This window comes from Hesperophylax consimilis, chromosome 17, assembly GCF_061612785.1.
Source record: "Hesperophylax consimilis isolate HC1 chromosome 17, BYU_Hcon_1.0, whole genome shotgun sequence".
Classification (NCBI taxonomy): Eukaryota; Metazoa; Arthropoda; class Insecta; order Trichoptera; family Limnephilidae; genus Hesperophylax; species Hesperophylax consimilis.
The window spans coordinates 23,832,685-23,850,667 of NC_142852.1; the positions used below are offsets into that span (position 1 = coordinate 23,832,685).

At 35.4% G+C, this 17,983-nt stretch overlaps 1 protein-coding gene and 1 long non-coding RNA gene across 3 annotated transcripts in view; one reads left to right on the top strand and one right to left on the bottom strand.

Annotated features, from left to right (window-relative positions):
- Window positions 1-17,983, top strand: part of LOC149416295 (uncharacterized) — a 36,863-nt gene continuing 18,880 nt past the window's right edge. Inside the window, exons 1-2 of one of the 2 annotated variants that reach the window (XM_089642112.1) lie at window positions 1-266; window positions 2,027-3,239. In XM_089642112.1, coding sequence (XP_089498238.1) covers window positions 113-266; window positions 2,027-2,934 — 1,062 coding nt within the window. In that variant the 5' untranslated portion in view covers window positions 1-112 and the 3' untranslated portion in view covers window positions 2,935-3,239. Of the gene's footprint in view, window positions 267-2,026; window positions 3,240-17,983 lie in introns of those variants that run through there. The other variant, XM_089642114.1, reaches the window with a different exon arrangement.
- On the bottom strand, window positions 9,951-15,066 carry LOC149416296 (uncharacterized). Its single transcript, XR_016303677.1, has 3 exons — window positions 14,839-15,066; window positions 12,778-13,040; window positions 9,951-11,351 (listed from the first exon to the last, which is right to left on the bottom strand). It is a non-coding gene; the product is annotated as an uncharacterized LOC149416296 (long non-coding RNA).

The window sequence follows — 17,983 nt, forward strand, 5'->3', positions numbered from 1 at the left end:
TGTGGAATTAATATTGAAGCACAACGCATATTAGAAATCGAAGAACCATGAATCTGCACGTGTCACTTTAGTTACAGATAGTCGTTTATGTGCTCAATCTTACTGCGGTGCTATGGATCTCAACAAAGATGTTCCCACCATCAAGACAGAGCCAGGGGCACATGAAGATGACGCAGTCGAAGTGCTTCGTACAGAGATAGATTTAGAATACACGAATGTAAAGGAGGAATGCTTGATGGAGAGTAGCGATAACATCCATTCTGCAGGTACAAAGAGTTTTATATTTTAACATTTTATTAAAATTAGTTCATAGTTAGCCCCAAAATACACAAAATAAATAAACTCTACTTGTTGGGAAAACCCGTATTGAAGTCAGCTTATATAGCAATATTGAAAAACAAAATACGTCAATAAAATCGTAGTATTTATTTTCCATATTACATTCATCCTGTCAGTATAAATGCATATTTGCAGAATCCGCCGAAAAAAATGGTGTTGGAAGAAAGATATGTTAGAAAACGCAAAGAAATAGAGTTTTCAAAATAATAATACAAACTTTGTCGAGTAAGTTATCGTTTACTATATTTCCATTCGTGTTGAACCGAATGAGACAACTATTAAGTCGATAGAATCAATATTTGGTGAATAAAGACAGCTTTTAATTAAAGAAACGTAAGAAGTAAAGAAAATAACTAGGGTTAACCCACTAGTGGGATGTTCCATCGCTTTGTTTTGGGTGGACTCTACAGATTTCCATATATACTGCCGAGAAGATAATATAAGTAGTTTTTCTTAAATGCTGTTGTAATTTCTTTTGTGTATTTTGATACTTTTTATAATTGCGAGTGTACTGTTTCTCACTGATATATTCTAGATACCGCCCTCATTCACGCGTGACATGAAAAAGATAAATGCACGAACAAATGCTTACTAGAACTCGTTTATTATTTTGTTCTTCTCAGCATAAGTAAGCTGTTTTTCTTCGCTCATGCTTTCCATATTTCCCTTTCCTTGCGCAGAGCTGTTTTTTTGTCATTGTTGTCATTACTGCATAAAATTCCCAACTGCTCAAAGCCCGTGAGACAATGAATGTATGAGACTTTATGGAAGACGCCACTTCATTCCTACCAGAATTCGAGGTATCGAGCTCTTACGTTCTGATCACTGAACACGGCTAAGGCTATTGTTGTACCTAACGTTTTGAATCTAAATGACTGTATTTAACTGGGGGGGATACTGAGAGTATTTGTGTTTTTTCTACAACTATGATATATAATTTGATGCATATAATTTATTTATTTATTTAGGCCCTAATGGGCTTTTACAAAAGTAGTTAACAAGTAATACAGTTGTGTTGCATAGTTTACAATAAATAATGATTTTTGATTAATTTAAGGTAAATTCATTTTAATAGTGTGGATTACGGAAAGCTAAATATGTATTAAGGAACATGTTAATATAAAAACAAAAGTGTATTCACTACGGAGTTGTGAATTCATACATCTCAGTAAAATGATAAAAAAGATTTCGTTTTATAACTAATACGGAATCTTTAAGCATGTCTACAATATTCCCAAATTTATTGCCAAAATGATGTAGTCTATTTATTGGTGTATGAGCTTCATAGTTGGTTTTAAAATTGTCACAGAAAAATGTAGCACTTTGCCTTGTATTTCTAGTCGGTACGTAAAATTTTATTTTGGCGAGAATTTCAGGGTTATCAATGGAATTATTAATAATTTTATTTAAAAGTACAAGGTCAGAGATGATCCGCCTATCTGACAGCATTATTAAGTTAAGTTGTTTCATCAAAAGAACATAGTTAATATTTTGAATTGGAATATTCAGTTTTAAGTTGATAAATCTTAGAAAAATAAATAATCTTTTAAAGTAAATGAAATACATTTTTATTAAATCTTTATTTGTCGCACGCCGGGTTTGGATCCTGCGACCTCTGGAATGAGCTGCCATTAATTTGACAATTTTTACTATATCTCATTACAAATTTATTTATGTGTGATTACAGGGGTGAAATGTGACAATAAGGGCAAACACAAAGGAATTAAACATTCCGGTGAAAATGTTTCACAAAAAGTGAGCAAACAGAATCCTGACTTTACATATATTCCTGATGAGCATAAAACGACTACATCAAATGAGACCACATTCAAAGTTGCGGTAAAACCATTTTCATGTCCAGTCTGCAGTTTCTCAAGTTCACAAAAGTCCGGATTAAATCAACACATGCTGGTTCATAGCGGAGAAAAACCTTTCTCGTGTTCTAAATGTAGCTACACGAGTTCTAGAAATACTTCACTAAAGAGACACATGCTGATTCACAGTGGAGAAAAGCCATTTTCGTGTTCCATTTGCAGTTATTCGTGTAATTTGAAGTCTAACTTAGATGCGCACATTCTTATACACACTGGGATTAAGTCTTTCTCTTGTTCCGAATGCAAATACTCATCTGCCAAACGTTCAGAATTAAAACAACACATGCTTATTCACATTGAGAAAAAAACTTTTTCGTGTTCCGAATGCATCTATTCGTGTTCAAATGACTCAACATTAAAAAGGCACGTCTTGATTCATTCAGGAGATAAACCATTCTCTTGTTCAGAATGCTCTTACACATGTTCTTTGAAGTCTAATTTGAATGCGCATATTCTCCGGCACGCCGGAAAAAAACCATTTGCATGTGTCTACTGTAATTATTCGTGCGCTTTGAAGTCTAATTTGGATACACATATTTTGACGCACACTGGTAGTAAACCATTCTCGTGTTCTGAATGCACGTATACAGGTTCAAGAAAGACCAATTTAAAGCAACACATGCTTATTCACACCCTCGTTAAGCCATTTTCTTGTCCAGTATGTAAAAAATCGTATCCGAGTGAATCGATATTAAAACGACACATGCGAATTCACACATAGGTATGGATTATCATTATTATTTATTTGCTGTTCCTTGAATATAATACTCTTTATTGATACTTATTTATTTATCTTGCAAAGACAGTAAAAAGAACAATACTTTGGAAAAGTAATTTGGCATTATAAATAAGTCACGTGTTGATCAAAAAAGGTTACACATAGTTAAAGGTTAAATAAATTCGTTGTAAGACATATGGTAAATATCCACATTTTCTGTGAGTCTTCAAGTCTGCCCAAGGGCATCACTATTGTTTAGTTAGTTCTGCACCCAGGAAGAATCAAAGGCTTGTGTTGGTGGCCTCGCATGAAAATATCAGAGACGCGGAATCCTATTTTAGCCAGAATGTCTGGTATTGTTAATAAACCGTTCAGAACCTTATAACCCATCAGCAGTAATGCGACACCCCTCCTAGAACTAATGCTGTTATAAACTTCCATGTGTAAAAACCGAACTATCTCATGAAGATGTGGCTTTCTAACTGGATTTTTCCATGCTGGCGAATACATTTAAGATGTTTATTTAATTTGTACGAGCACCAGCCAAGTGACTTAATTTATAGCACGAAATAGTTCCCTCAATGTCTTGAATGTTGGGAACACCGTCCAGTTAAGGCGGTCCTTAAAAATTCTTCGTCAGTCAGGTCCCGCGGTTCACCAAAAAATATTAGTCTCGTAGATCGCTTGGTCAGTAGTCGAGCCTTAATTGTGCTCGATTTGTCGAAACAGGGTGCATTTAATAGTTTTTGCTGCTCGCCTGCGGTTTCTGTATTTTTTAAGACACCTTTATTTCTTATCTTTTTTATTCCCGTGACCCGAACGCCTAGCTCAGATGGCCGAATTATGTCTTGGATAATTTTTTTGGTACTCTCACTATCCTTGGTGCTCCGACACGATGCCCATATTGGAAGTGATTGGGGTTGGTGAGCATCATTATGTTGTTTGCGGGCCATGTCAGCAAATGAGAGGCTAGCCTCCGTTGCCTCTGCCACTCTCCGCATTACAGGTCCGAGATCAGACTCTAGTTGAATGATTTTTTGCTCAAGCTGTCTATTTTCGCTCTTCACGTGGCGTACTTTAATTTCTGTCATTCTCAGTTGGGTGGTCACTGTAGCCAGTTCAGCACGCATAGTCTCGCGCTCCAACAACAGCTGAGATACGGATCTAACAACTTCCGATACGTTTCTGGCGATCCTCAGCTGCTGGTCTATTGAGACCTTTGACTACTTCTCTGCTAAGACATCTTTTAGAGCTGTCAGATTTGTTTGAGCTTCATTAACGACATCTACCCCTGAGGCGCAAGGATATTCTGCTTCGGTGTCGTCCGAGCCTTTGGATGACGCAACCGAGGAGTTTTCGTTTTCATCCTCAATCGAGACGCTATTTTCTCTAATAATCCGAGGCGTCGTCGTGTTCAAGTGTCTTTTTTCGGGCTTTTCATTTTTTGAAAACACCACGTACACACACACTAGAAGCAAGTGCGAACTGAAAAATTGACGGTTCTGATGACAGATTTATAATTATTTTGTTTTTGATATATCTTTTAACTGCGAGATTGGAATTACTTCTATCACTACACAAAAACTCGATTTGCACTTGTAATTTAGTACTTCCTATGTGCACAGGTATAAAATTAACTATTCTTATTTATGTTTTAAACTGGAGCAGAAACATAATCGTGCACTGTTTTACACTGCTTATTACTTTTCGAGTTTTGCGAGCACTAACTTACGCAGCCTGAATTTTCAAACAGACAGACGCAAATAGCTACTTTGCTTTATATTATTATTATGTGGCACTTTATGTGGCGTCGAGAAGAATCCAGATTATCTAATTAATAATAAACCACTCGACCTACTTAGTACCTACTCCCGAGTTACGTACCTGCAGCCGAAATAAGTACACAAAACAAAGCAACCTACCTGCTTCAAGTATTCACTCGCCTACCGGCGACTATACGTCGCAGTCGATCTGGCACACTACGACAACTCGACAGAAGGTTCGAGTCTACCGCCTATGCATAATTGCCGCGCTGTCGAAGATTCCTGAAACACCCAGACTGTGCGAGTGCCTAGGATTTAGTTGCAATTCATCTACCTACTGTTGCCGTCGGCCGTGTAGTATAAATAAGCCCGACGCAGCGAGTCAGTCAGTCAGTCATCAATCTGCCGTGAGTGGATAAATCTCACGAGTGATAATCCACGCACCTTTGCGCGAAGGACAATTCACCCGGCTTCGCCCGTACAATCATGGACTCCACCGGGACATCATCTTAGCGTTTCGGCCACGTCCCTGGCCAGCACTACACGGATTACAGCGTCCTGGTTCCAGCGTCTCTGACCAGCGCTTCATCCACGCATCATGACCACCACGAGGACACGCAGCATCCTCACTGGTCTACGTAGCTCCCGCTCAACCGCCTACAAGGTCTGCCGCACCTTCGGCCTTCCCGTCAGCGCTGGAGTACCTGAAGACCCACGTTCTTCGCCAGTGCCTGACAGTCAACGAGTCCCTGTCACCAGCGCCCGGCGTCGACTCACTGACCCTCGCTTGACCTGCCAACACAGCCAGCATCCGGTGAATACATCTGTCCAGCGTCAACTCTCGTTACGGCTACTCTGACTCAATAAACACTGTGACCTTCACGACACGTCTTTTATTTCGTGCCTCACACCATTGATCCCCAAATATATTAAGAGATACGAAAAATTGCTACAGTTGGACTTATCGAATTTTTCGCGATTCTTTGCTTATAAAACTAATTTATTACATTTTTTGGCGTTATAAATCATTTTTAAACTATTTTCCTTTATTTATAGTTAAACTTTTATTCAAAGTCTATTGCAATCATTGATGTACAGGATTTTCCAATAATAGGTGTTATTTTGATATTCAATCGTAAAAGATCAATGGTTTCGTTGCTTGTGTGGTACGTATCGCCGTCTTGTTGAAAGTAAACGTTGTCCAGATCAATACCATCCAATTCCGGCCATAAAAAATCATTAATTATCTCTCGATAGCGCAATCCATTCACCGTAACTGTTGCTCCAGCCTCATTTTCGAAAAAGTAAGGTCCAATGACTCCGCTGGACCATAAACCGCACCAAACAGTCACATGTTGAGGATAGAGAGGCTTTTCAACTATAACTCTTGGGTTTTCCGAGCCCCAGATGCGACAATTTTGCTTGTTGACAAAGCCACCGATGTGGGAATGGGCCTCATCACTCAAGATGATTTGCATTTGATTCAGTCAAGTGAATTTTAATAATTTCAATGCGTTGTTGAAGCGTGTATCGTTCCATTTTTATTAATGGCGTAGTTTCTACTCGTCAAATGTCAAAAAATGACAGCTTCAAAGGTAACATCTACTGAAATAGCAGGCTATTCAAAATAACACCTCTTATTGGAAAACCCTGTATTATATTTAAATGGCATGAAGCGAAAAATACTTTTTAACTCAAACGTTCTAAATAAAACTACCAAATCCGCTATATACGCACCGCTTATCGCGTTCTAATGGTGGAACATGTTTTGTCGAGATATTAATAAGCAATAGCATCTTTACTCTAATACGAACCTGAAAATCGCGGGTTCAAATCCGCAAGTACATTCTATTCGATTGATGTGTGTTATTTCACAAATAAATAATTAAAAATTGTTGAAGGTACTCTCAGTATCGCCCTGGTATAAGACCGATTGATAATCGAAACTTTGCTTTAAATGGCTTTGGCCGTGTTTGTGACCATATCTGAATAGCCAGGTACTTCCCTGTCTCACTCTCCTCCCTATTACCTCAGCCTCACAACATGCCCCAATTGGGGATGCCATAGTCTCACTAACTCCAGACGGATGGGAGTAGTTGGGACTTTTGTGCGGTACTCACAAGAAAAAGATACCTGTTTATAAAAACAATATTTCTTTTAAATAATATCTCCTGGAAAGCTTATTTGAGAGATATTTAAATGTTATATTTAATTATCGCAAATAAATACATTACCGCTAAAATTTTGTATTTTTCTTAAATCTTTTCAGTATACACGGTGTCCGGAAACTCGTAGTACAAGCGGGAAACTGGAGAATCTACACCACATGGGGAACCCAAAAAAACATAAAGTTTTTTGATTTGAGCATTTTCAAAAAAAAAAAAAAACAAAAAAAAATATTTTTCGGCTATTTTAGGGTTAAAGTTTTTTCTGGTGTTTAGGGTTGAATAACAGATGTTTTGACCCTGCAGAGCAGAAATATTTTATGATTACACCGGGTTAAATGAAGGGTGATTTCAAAATAATGCTTCAAATCCGAGTTTCTTCATTTGTTTTACTTTCAAATAGTTTTAATTAGTTGGGTACTTTGATCTTCAGTAATAATTTATAAGAATTTGATTTAAAAAAAAAAAAAAAAAAAAAAAAAAAATCAACTTCAAACTCGATTTACTCGATAACGAAAGCTCAAATAAAAAAAATATATACTACAAAATCGACTCCAAATGTGATGTAGATTCACCAGTTTCCCGCTTGTACTACGAGTTTCCGGACACCCTGTATATGCTCATTGTTGTCAAGTTTAATTTTTAGTACAACTGTTTCGCCTTCTGAAGCCAGTTTGATAGTATTATTTAGAGAGAAAATAAAAATAATAATGTCTAAGAAACAAGAAATATGCACTGCTAAAGTGTTAAATAAGTACAGATTTTTACTTCAATAGAAAAAAATAAAAAACATCAGCTTACATTGCACAAGAGTTACCAATGGTGTATAATCTATTTTTAACAGAATTGTTGCCTGAAACCGTACTACAGGATTTTCCAATAAGAGGTGTTGTTTTGAATATTTTCGGTAGATGTTACTTTTGAAGCTGTCATTTTTTGACATTTGACAAATAGAAACTACGCCATTAATAAAAATGGAACGATGCACGCTTCAACAACGAATTGAAATTATTAAAATTCACTTGAGTGAATCAAATGCAAATCATCTTGAGTGATGAGGCCCATTTCCACCTCGGTGGTTTCGTCAACAAGCCAAATTGTCGCATTTGGGACTCGAAAAACCCAAGAGTTATTGTCGAAAAGCCTCTCTATCCTCAACGTGTGACTGTTTGGTGCGGTTTATGGTACGGCGGAGTCATTGGACCTTACTTTTTTGAAGAAGAGACTGGAGCAACAGTTACGGTGAATGGATTGCGCTATCGAGAGATGATTAATGATTTTTTATGGCCGGAATTGGATGGTATTGATCTGGACAACGTTTACTTTCAACAAGACGGCGCTACGTGCCACACAAGCAACGAAACCATTGATCTTTTACGATTGAATATCAAAATAGCACCTCTTATTGGAAAACCATACTAATATATTATATCCCTAGCTTGCTGCCAAAATTACAGAACAACAACACGGGTTTGTCAAAGGCAAATCTACCGTGAGTAATTTACTTATTTACTCTATTTTTTTGTTTACTAGCATAGATCGAGGCCATCAGGTAGATGCAATTTACTGCGATTTCAAAAAGGCTTTTGACAAGGTTGATCACCTTATTCTTATTAAAACAATTATGTATAACGGAATTAGGGGAAACTTATTACGTTGGTTCATCTCATATTTAACAAAAAGACAGCAAGCTGTATCGTTACGAGGACATACTTCCGTATGGGAACCAGTTACTTCTGGCGTACCACAGGGATCAATTCTAGGACCGCTTTTATTTATACTTTTTATTAATACAGTTTCTGAATGTTTCATGCATTGTTTATTTCTCTTGTACGCCGATGACCTAAAAATATTTGCTATTGTTGGGAATTTAAATGATTGTCTGCTCATCCAACGAGACTTAGTAAGGTTCGAAGCGTTACAATAAATGTAAACAAATAAGCTTCACTAAAAATCATAACGCTATTATACACAATTATTATATAGGCAACTATTCACTAGATCGAGTATACTGTATAAGGGATCTTGGCGTACTTTTTGATTCCAAACTTCATTTCGATGCGCACATTAAAAACATTGTGAATAAAGCTTACTGCATGCTAGGCTTTGTTATCAGAAACACTCGCGTATTTCGAAAGCCTGAAACCTACCTTCTGCTTTACTATACGCTGGTCCGTTCTCAACTTGAATACTGCACCTCCATATGGACTCCACTTTACGATATCTATAAAGAAAATATTGAAAGTATCCAGAAGAAATTTCTGCGTTACCTCAACCACAGAATGAGCGCACCTAAACGGGGATACACAAATATGCTCTCGAAATATAACGTCTCCACTCTTGCTAACCGGCAAACTTACCTTGACCTAATGACCTTGTACAAAATCTGTAACAACTTTATCGACTGTCCTGGCTTACTCAATCTAATAAACTTTAAAATACCACTCAGAACGACGAGGCTTAACGACTTATTCCATATTAGCCGGACGCGCACAAATGCTGGTGTCAGAGATCCAATCAGAAGAATGTGCGAATTGTATAATAAAAACCAAAACCTGAAGGATTCCGACATATTTTTTGATACATATAATTCTTTTGGTAGGAAATTGAAGTCTGTTTTACTATAAAAAAAGAAGAAAATGTGTACTTACTTCATTCACTATACACTTTAAGTACTTTTTTATGATTTATCTCTAAACTTGTATAAAAAATATTTGTACACTTTTATTTGATACTGAGCATTATCTATATACAAAATAATTTTACCTTATTTACATGTAAAAAATATTTAAAATTGTTATCTACCAGTCAATCAGTGAGAAATAGTTAGGATGCAGGCGAATTCTCAAGTTATTGTTTTACAAAATTATCTTTTAATTACTGTCTGTATCTGTGTTTTCTCCTTAAATAAATAAAAAAAAAAAAAAAAAAAAAACCCTGTATAATTGTCACTTTAATCTATAATAGGGTACGAACATGAAATTTGAATCAACATTAATATATTTATTTATTTAAACGAACAAAAATAAATTAAGTACCCTTGTACATAATATCCAAAGATCATAATTATAATAATAGAAGATAATGATAACTTAACAACAATTACTTTAAAAAATAAATAAATTTAAAAATAAAATACAAATACAGAAATATAAAGATTTCCTGTTTAGTTGTGTGAATTAACCATTTTCATTGTTAGAGAATCAGTTTTCACTAAATCGCAGAAATTGAGTTTAATAAAATATGAATAAATCCGATGGACAAAAAATAACCATTGAGATAGGTTTTTTTAAATGTAACTTGATACCAAAGCTTTGCGCAAAGGCAGTAAAGCTTGGACCTGAGATTGGAAGAACGACAGAATTTAGTAGAAATAAGATTCCAGGATAAGAATTTATAGAAATACGCTTTAAAGGGAGGCGTTAAATGGAAAAACAAACACAAACATGGGACTTTATATGTTTTTCTATAAAATCCACGTATTAGACGCGAAGTTCACTAACATAAGACTTAAAAACCGCGTTTTGAAAACGAGAATAATTTTTTCTAGGATGGTATATATTTTCAGCATGGTTCTGGTGAAAGATCAGCATTAAGTAGAAAAACGTTGTTCGAAATGGTTTTAGCCGTGTTTGGTGATTTAAAAGAACGATAAGTCTATTCCATCAATCTCCTTCGCTTCCCTATTACCCCTGCGGATGACATAGTTCTACTGGCTCCTGACGGCTAGTAGCAACTGAAACTATTATGCAGTATTTAAATTTAAAAAAAAATTAAATCAGAAATTTACAATCATTGAGATTTTTAACCCCAGTGTGGGTTCTTAGATGAACGTTTAACCTACTTTTTTGATAGCACATGTAGGTACAGACAGTACACGCAAATGGCTTAACTGCAGAATGTGTTTTTATGTGAACATTTAGTCTACTTTTAGAACTGCACGTAAAACTACACTCTAAGCATGAAAATGGTTTTTCTCCGGTATGCGTTCTCAAGTGCTGAATCAAACTGTGTTTGAGAGAAAACATAGAGCTACACTTCGTACATGCAAAAGGTTTTTCTCCGGAGTGCTTTCTGGAATGAACTACCAGCGAGGTTTTAGAACAGCCCTTAAAAGAGCACTCCGAACATGAGAAAGGTTTTTCTCCTGAATGCGTTCTTAGATGAAGAACCAAACTGCTTCTTTGACTGCACTTGTAAGAGCATTGTGTGCACGGGAATGGTTTTTCTCCGTTGTGCGTCCGAAGATGAGCTAGCAAGCTACTTTTCTCCAAGCATCTGTAACTACACTCTGGACATAAGAATGGTTTCTCTCCCGAATGAGATTTTAAATGGCGCGTCAAACTGCTTTTCATTGAACAAACAAAATTGCATTGGGTGCATGAGAATGGTTTCTCTCCGGTGTGTTTTCTGTAATGCACCCCTAAGGTATGTTTTGAATTGCACTTGAAGCTGCATTCTGTGCATGAAAATGGTTTCTCACACTGGATTTCTGGAAAAAGACAAAATGTAGATTAATTTACGGCAATAAAATTTCAAAACCGAACAGTGACAAAACAGAACACGAAAGAAAAGAAACATTTTATTCCTTTTCTGTTTTGTTTCTAACATAACCTTTAATTTACCGGACCAACGGCCACCATCTTGATACGGAACATACAAACACATTTACAGACATACGAAAGGCAAAACGGTCGGGTTTGAACAGGATTTCGTTACGCTCAGTTAACTGTGTAATATTACTTGTTGCAACAATCATATTATATAGTCTTCAGTTATATCTTGACCCGACTCAAGTATTTGATTAGCTTGATTGTACCACGCCCCTTACTACTTACCATTCTCTATCGCGTCATAATTATTCTCCTTACACTCAATTATTTGCAATTACCGCATTGAGTCCTCCGCTAACAGAGTTTCCGGGATTCACTCCATTCACCCTTCCTTCCCAGTCCTCATCACATTTCCCATCACTCGTGAACATTTAGGTAAAGAGATTCCTCTACAAGAGGGAGTACTTCTACCCGTGGTACAATCCTATCAATCGACTTTCTTTTGGGTAGGGTCAGAATTAACCATGTACGGGTCCGAAGATATATTCACATTGCTTCATACTGATGCGTGGATGGGTTGAAAACAACGGCTATAATAGAGAGCATTCATTTCTATGTTCCCGATGGTTATATCTCAGTCTACAGGACTATCTTGCCAATGGTCATGCCGGTGGGGATAGTAATATTCCTGTTGAACAGAACCATTTCGTGTATCGACATATTGATCATCTATGAAGCTGCCTTTAAAAGGCAAGCTCTCTAACTTAACCGCAATCAAAATTAACGATTTTATAATGTTTTTAAAATAATAAATTAAATTGACTTCTAAGCAGCCTCATACAACGGCTCTAGGTATGCATGGGTAGACAACAATATTACATGCCGTTTGGGTTGTATTAATTTAAAAAAGTACGTGTCCTTCTCTAAGAGTCTTTTGAATCGTACCACTTCATTTTAATGGCAATCTTACCCTTAATGCTGGAGAAACTCATGGTAACTGACAAAAATTTCGGCTGCGCCAATGTAGTGTTCTTAGGTTTTTTTAATAAAAAAGCGAAAATACTACAACTTTACTATCGGTGAAAACTGAAAGACAAAGAGGGTACTAACCGAACACGCACACTCATTTACAGAATTCGGATAACATTCTGTCTCACTTGCACAATCTATCATACACACCACAAAGATCATCGATCCATTGGAATGATTAAATATCACCTACGTCCGGAACATCAGTGTTCACAGCTCTATATGCAGCGCAAGACCGCGAGGAGTAGAAGGTATTTGTCCACCAGGACAATAATTGGAATGGGAGTCACGACCCTCAGGATAGATAAAACAACTAAACAAGAAGAAGAATCTCACCCGGACTTCCTTCGAGAGTTTGCAGAGGAACTAAATATTCCTTTACATTATCAGGAGACTTTACATCTACATCAATAGTTTTGGTACATTCTTCAGCTAAATCTTCTGCTATCTCCTGTTTGACATCCATGAACTGAAATTCCGGGTCATGTTGGGATGAGGTACAACCTTCTTTGGGAAGTTTCTCTGGCTTGGAAATAGTGGCATCAGTATTTGAGGTTGTATTATCCATTGTAGGTGTACCAGACGGCGGGAGCTTATGCCTAAAATGTAATCGAATCAGTTAAAGACTTTGTATATGTTTTTACCATCCGGTTTTCGTCGATCGGTGCTAATTTGTACAGAAATAAATGTTTTACACAAGGTGGCAAACTTACACCTATCCCAGTCCAAGACAATATCTTACAAATTGTACCAGTACGTTTTATCTTTGTACTTAAACATCAACTGGATATCAAAGATTAATCTCAAATGTATATACTAAAAAACCACACATAACTTAAAGCAAATCACGCATTATGTGCTTTTGTCCGAAAAATATTGCACTACACAGTGTTTTTTACAATAAAATTTATCGAAGATGTCCACATCCGATGTCCTACTTAGAGTAATTGTTTTGTGCAATCTACGAATCACAGAGATTAATATAATGGATCGCCAAAATAATGATATATGTAATATAAAGCAATACATGGAAAATATTCGCTTAATTACTATAAACGGCAAATATCTGCATTTGGGAAATTTTAAATTATAACATTCTTATTTTTAATTACGTAAAATAAACATTCAATTTCGTTGTATGGGATAACAACCTTTTCCAATAATTTCTGTCAACGATATTTTCATACGTTGATATTCCTGATACTACACGAGGGGCTAGAAGAAACGTTATTGCCAATTAATTCATGCATATTATGTAAGCGTTTTTGCTTACAATTTTATAAAAAAAGTGTATGTAAACAAACCTAATGTAACTAGGGGTTGCCAGATGTCCGGTTTTGGACCGGACATTACGGTTTTTTGAACGGCTGTCTGGTCTAGAAAATTTTGGAAAACCGGACAATAGAATGTCTTTGATTCTGGCGGATGGCAGCAGACTTGCTCAAATCTGTCGAAAATGGTACAATATGTGTGCACTGTTCCCATCTCCAATGCCTTCGTAGAAAGAGTTTTTAGTGTAATGGGTAATGTATGGACTGACGAAAGAAATCTACTAGGTGTGAATACCGTAAAAAGCGAATTATGTGTTTTCTTCAATTTAAATGTCAGTTGCACTGAATTAAAGATACAATTTCAGGTAATAAACTATTATTTAAAGCAGTATCATCTAGTGGAAAATATGTTAATGAGTGATTTTATGCTTACCAATAGCAATAATAAATATAAGTTTTAATGTTTATTAAAGGTTTCATTGTGTTCGTCCTGAGAAATTTTTTAGTAATTTTCTGTTTGTTTCGACCAAAATCAAAGGGGTTTAAGATTATCAAAGAACCCTTTGATTTTCGACAAATTGTACAAAAATCAAAGGGGTTATATAAAAAATGTTCGGTTTTTTATCTGGACCATCTGGGAAACCTAAATGTAACCTAACCAACGCTTACCTAACCTAACCAGTGTAACCCTATAGCCTAACCTAACATATACTAACGTAACCTAACCTAAAATAACCTATACTAACCAAACCTATAATAACCCAACCTTCTAAAAAATATATATATTTAAAAAAACATGCATAAATACCTTTATTTATTATTACAAAGTACATGATAATAACGTCTCGTCTAGCCACTAGTATAGTATCAGGAATGCCAACATAAGGAAAATGTCAACAACATATTATTTTAAATGGCTCTAATTCCATTTAACGAAAGCGAAGGTTCATTTTACGTAAATAAAAATTAGAATATAAAAATTTCCCAAATGCAGATAGTTTTCTTATATATCAATTAAGATGAATCAAAAGATTTTATTACAAAAAATCGTTTTAATCGCTGCCCGCAATACCAAATAATTACCCAATAAATAAATACTGTAATTGACATCAATATATTGACTTACCTTAACAGATTTTATTCGAAAGGCGATGGACCGAATGGATGATAAAAAAATCTGTATAGACGCATATCAACGGGGTTCTTTAAATCATCAATCGTCATTTTAATTTATGATGGAATCTTATAGACAAGTATTAAGATTGAAATTGCAGATTTTGGGTGAAAGTTTTGCCTTCGTTGAAAAAATTTAATGTCTTCATGAGACGTGAATGTAAACGTCAAACTTTATCAGGTGCTTACCATAGAAGGAGTGTTGCCAATAATATTAATTAAGTTCCGTGGATTAATTTCTATGGATGTCGAAAATAATCTTTTTACGGTCTGGTAAGTGCCTGCTTACTGATAAAATAAATAGTAATTGTAATATTTTAATTAAATTGAGCTTCTGGGATTTCGTGCAATCTTTCTAGTTTAATTCTGGACAGGCAAGATGCCAAACAAAACGTTTGTAACCAAGTGGGTCTTCCGACGACCCCATGCATTTTTCTGTCTTATGGGCTTTTAAACTATAGAAATCCCAATTATTAATGGTAAACTATGTATTTGCGCAGTAATACGTAAAATACTAAAATTATATGTCAAGTATTTAAGCTAATATAAGGAGGATAGTAATTTTTGGTACTACCTACTGGCTGCAGGATAGTTAATAAAATATTTTATTGATTTATTTTCGAAAAATTTGACAAAAATTAAAAAAAATTCTTACTGCCATTATCATTATAACAAAATTTTGCTTGCGCATAATGGATGACTTAAGGCCCCATAGTAAGCGTCAAAATATGGTTTGAAAGGGAGATATGTTAATACGAATGTAAAAGGGAGAAGGAGAGTTTAAAAAAATAATAATGAAGCGAAAATGGTGAGAATATTTAATAAAACACGACATGTTTGAAATAGAGCGGAAATCTTTCGACAAGTACTTTAGTTGCATTTAAAGATACACTGTGGATTTTGTTCATGTCTATATCAGTTGTAACATATACAAAAGAAACCTACTATTAGAAAAAAAATTGAAGAATGTAAACAAAATCCCCGAAAATGTGGCAAATAATAAAAAAATAAACAGTTCTAAATCTACCAATGTTATATCAATTGACGAGCTGAAAATAAACAATGTCTTCAGGACATACACTGATAATCCTGACCAAATTCTTGAATACGTCTGTAACGGACGTTGTTAGACATTTTCCATCTTTTTTACAAATTTTAGAACTTTCATAAAATAATACAATTTATAAAATTATAATTAATTATATTTGATCATTTTATAAAACTCCCTGCCACTGAAAAATTTTATACCGATTTTAGCCAAAATTGGCCGAAATTTCTGACTACGAAATTCTCCAATACCGCGCCGCCCACGTACCACGGCCGGTCAGACCATTTCGTTTATTTATCTATTGAGTTCTCTCACATAGTTGTGAAAATTAACTAAAATGTTATTAATACTTTTATATCCCATACATCTCCCCAGCGGTAGTAAAATAAAAACTATTTGGGATACACAAAAAAAAACTATTTGGGATATAAAAATTCTTTCTTCAAAATTTCAGAATTTCTGTCATAAAATTTACATATTCGTAGCGTAGTGAAACAAACCTATTTCGGAGCGCTACTCTACGGAGGACATCGGAAAAATCTTTACTTTACATTCTTTACAAATTTGATCGACTGAGGTTCAAATTTATTTTCAATTCTTACAAACATTTTTTATTTGTTCCTGTACAAACTAAAAATCTAGTTGTCAAGATACACTTTTAACCATATGTGATAATATCAAACACTGTATAATTATTATGTTATACAAGTGAGCCTGTACAATTATTATTTAAAAGCCAATTCAAACGACTGCCTTCAGCAAGTAATCTGACAAAATGAAAATGCAAAAATCATGCAGGAAATCTGTCCCCAATCTAGCGGGGACAGATTTCCCCACCCTTTTTCGACCGACTGGCAAATGTCTTCATCGCGTCGGCCGAATAAAATATAAACAGCAAAATATTAAGAAATACACCAATTCAACTTTACCACTCACCAAGTCTTTCACTTACCCGAAAAAATTACTTTTGACCATCAGGTTATTCACCTCGGCTAGACTATGTTCCAAATCTTCTGGTGCTTGTCTCATCAAGAATAGCCGGCCCTGTAAGGCAACCGCAAAGTGCCAGAAACGAGCAGGGGCGAAGCACATCCCGTGCCCACCATTTACCGAGCGCTAAGTGCGGGAGGCAGAATTTAACAACTACTATCATCATCATCATAAAAGAAAAAATTTACCAACTACTATTATCATAATTCTCAGAGAATACTAAAAACCAGCTCTTATCCTATTTAGAAGATAATAAAATACTATCGGGAACACAGTATTGTTTTAGGGAGAACTTAAGTACCGGTGGCGCCATAGAAACTATTAAAGATATGTTCACGGAAAATTTAGACAATGGAGAAAAAACATTGGCAATCTTCATAGACCCACAAAAGACTTTTAATACATACAGATCACAAAATCCTTTTGGCAAAACTGTTAAAAATTGGTATTTCAAATAAAGCTCTAAACTTGCTAAAAAGTTATATGTTGGAACGTACACAAAGAGTTCAAATTAACAAGAGAAAAAGCAAACCTTTCCTAATCAACCATGGAGTACCACAAGGAAGCGTACTAGGTCCGATATTATTTCTAATATATCTCAGTGATATCTGTAACCTAGGAACGAGAAAAAAATCGTTAGTTTTGCTGACGATACAGTAATTTTATTTAAATAAAGAGATTGAATAAGTACCTACAGATAAGCGGAACACGAACTTGGACTCCTGAAAAACTGGTATAAGATAAATTCCCTCACGCTTAATTTAAACAAATTAAAATATCTGACAATTTCTATAACAGCCAGAGGGCAGCCGATCAGATCAGATCACAAAATCCTTTTGGCAAAACTATCAAAAATTGGTATGTCAAATACAGCTTAAAAAGTTATATGAAAACTAACAAGAGGAAAAGCAAACCTCTCCTAATCAACCATGGAGTACCGCAAGGAAGCGTACTAGGTCCGATATTATTTCTAATATATCTCAGTGATATCTGTAACCTAGGAACGAGAAAAAAATCGTTAGTTTTGCTGACGATACATTTATTTTATTTAAATAAAGAG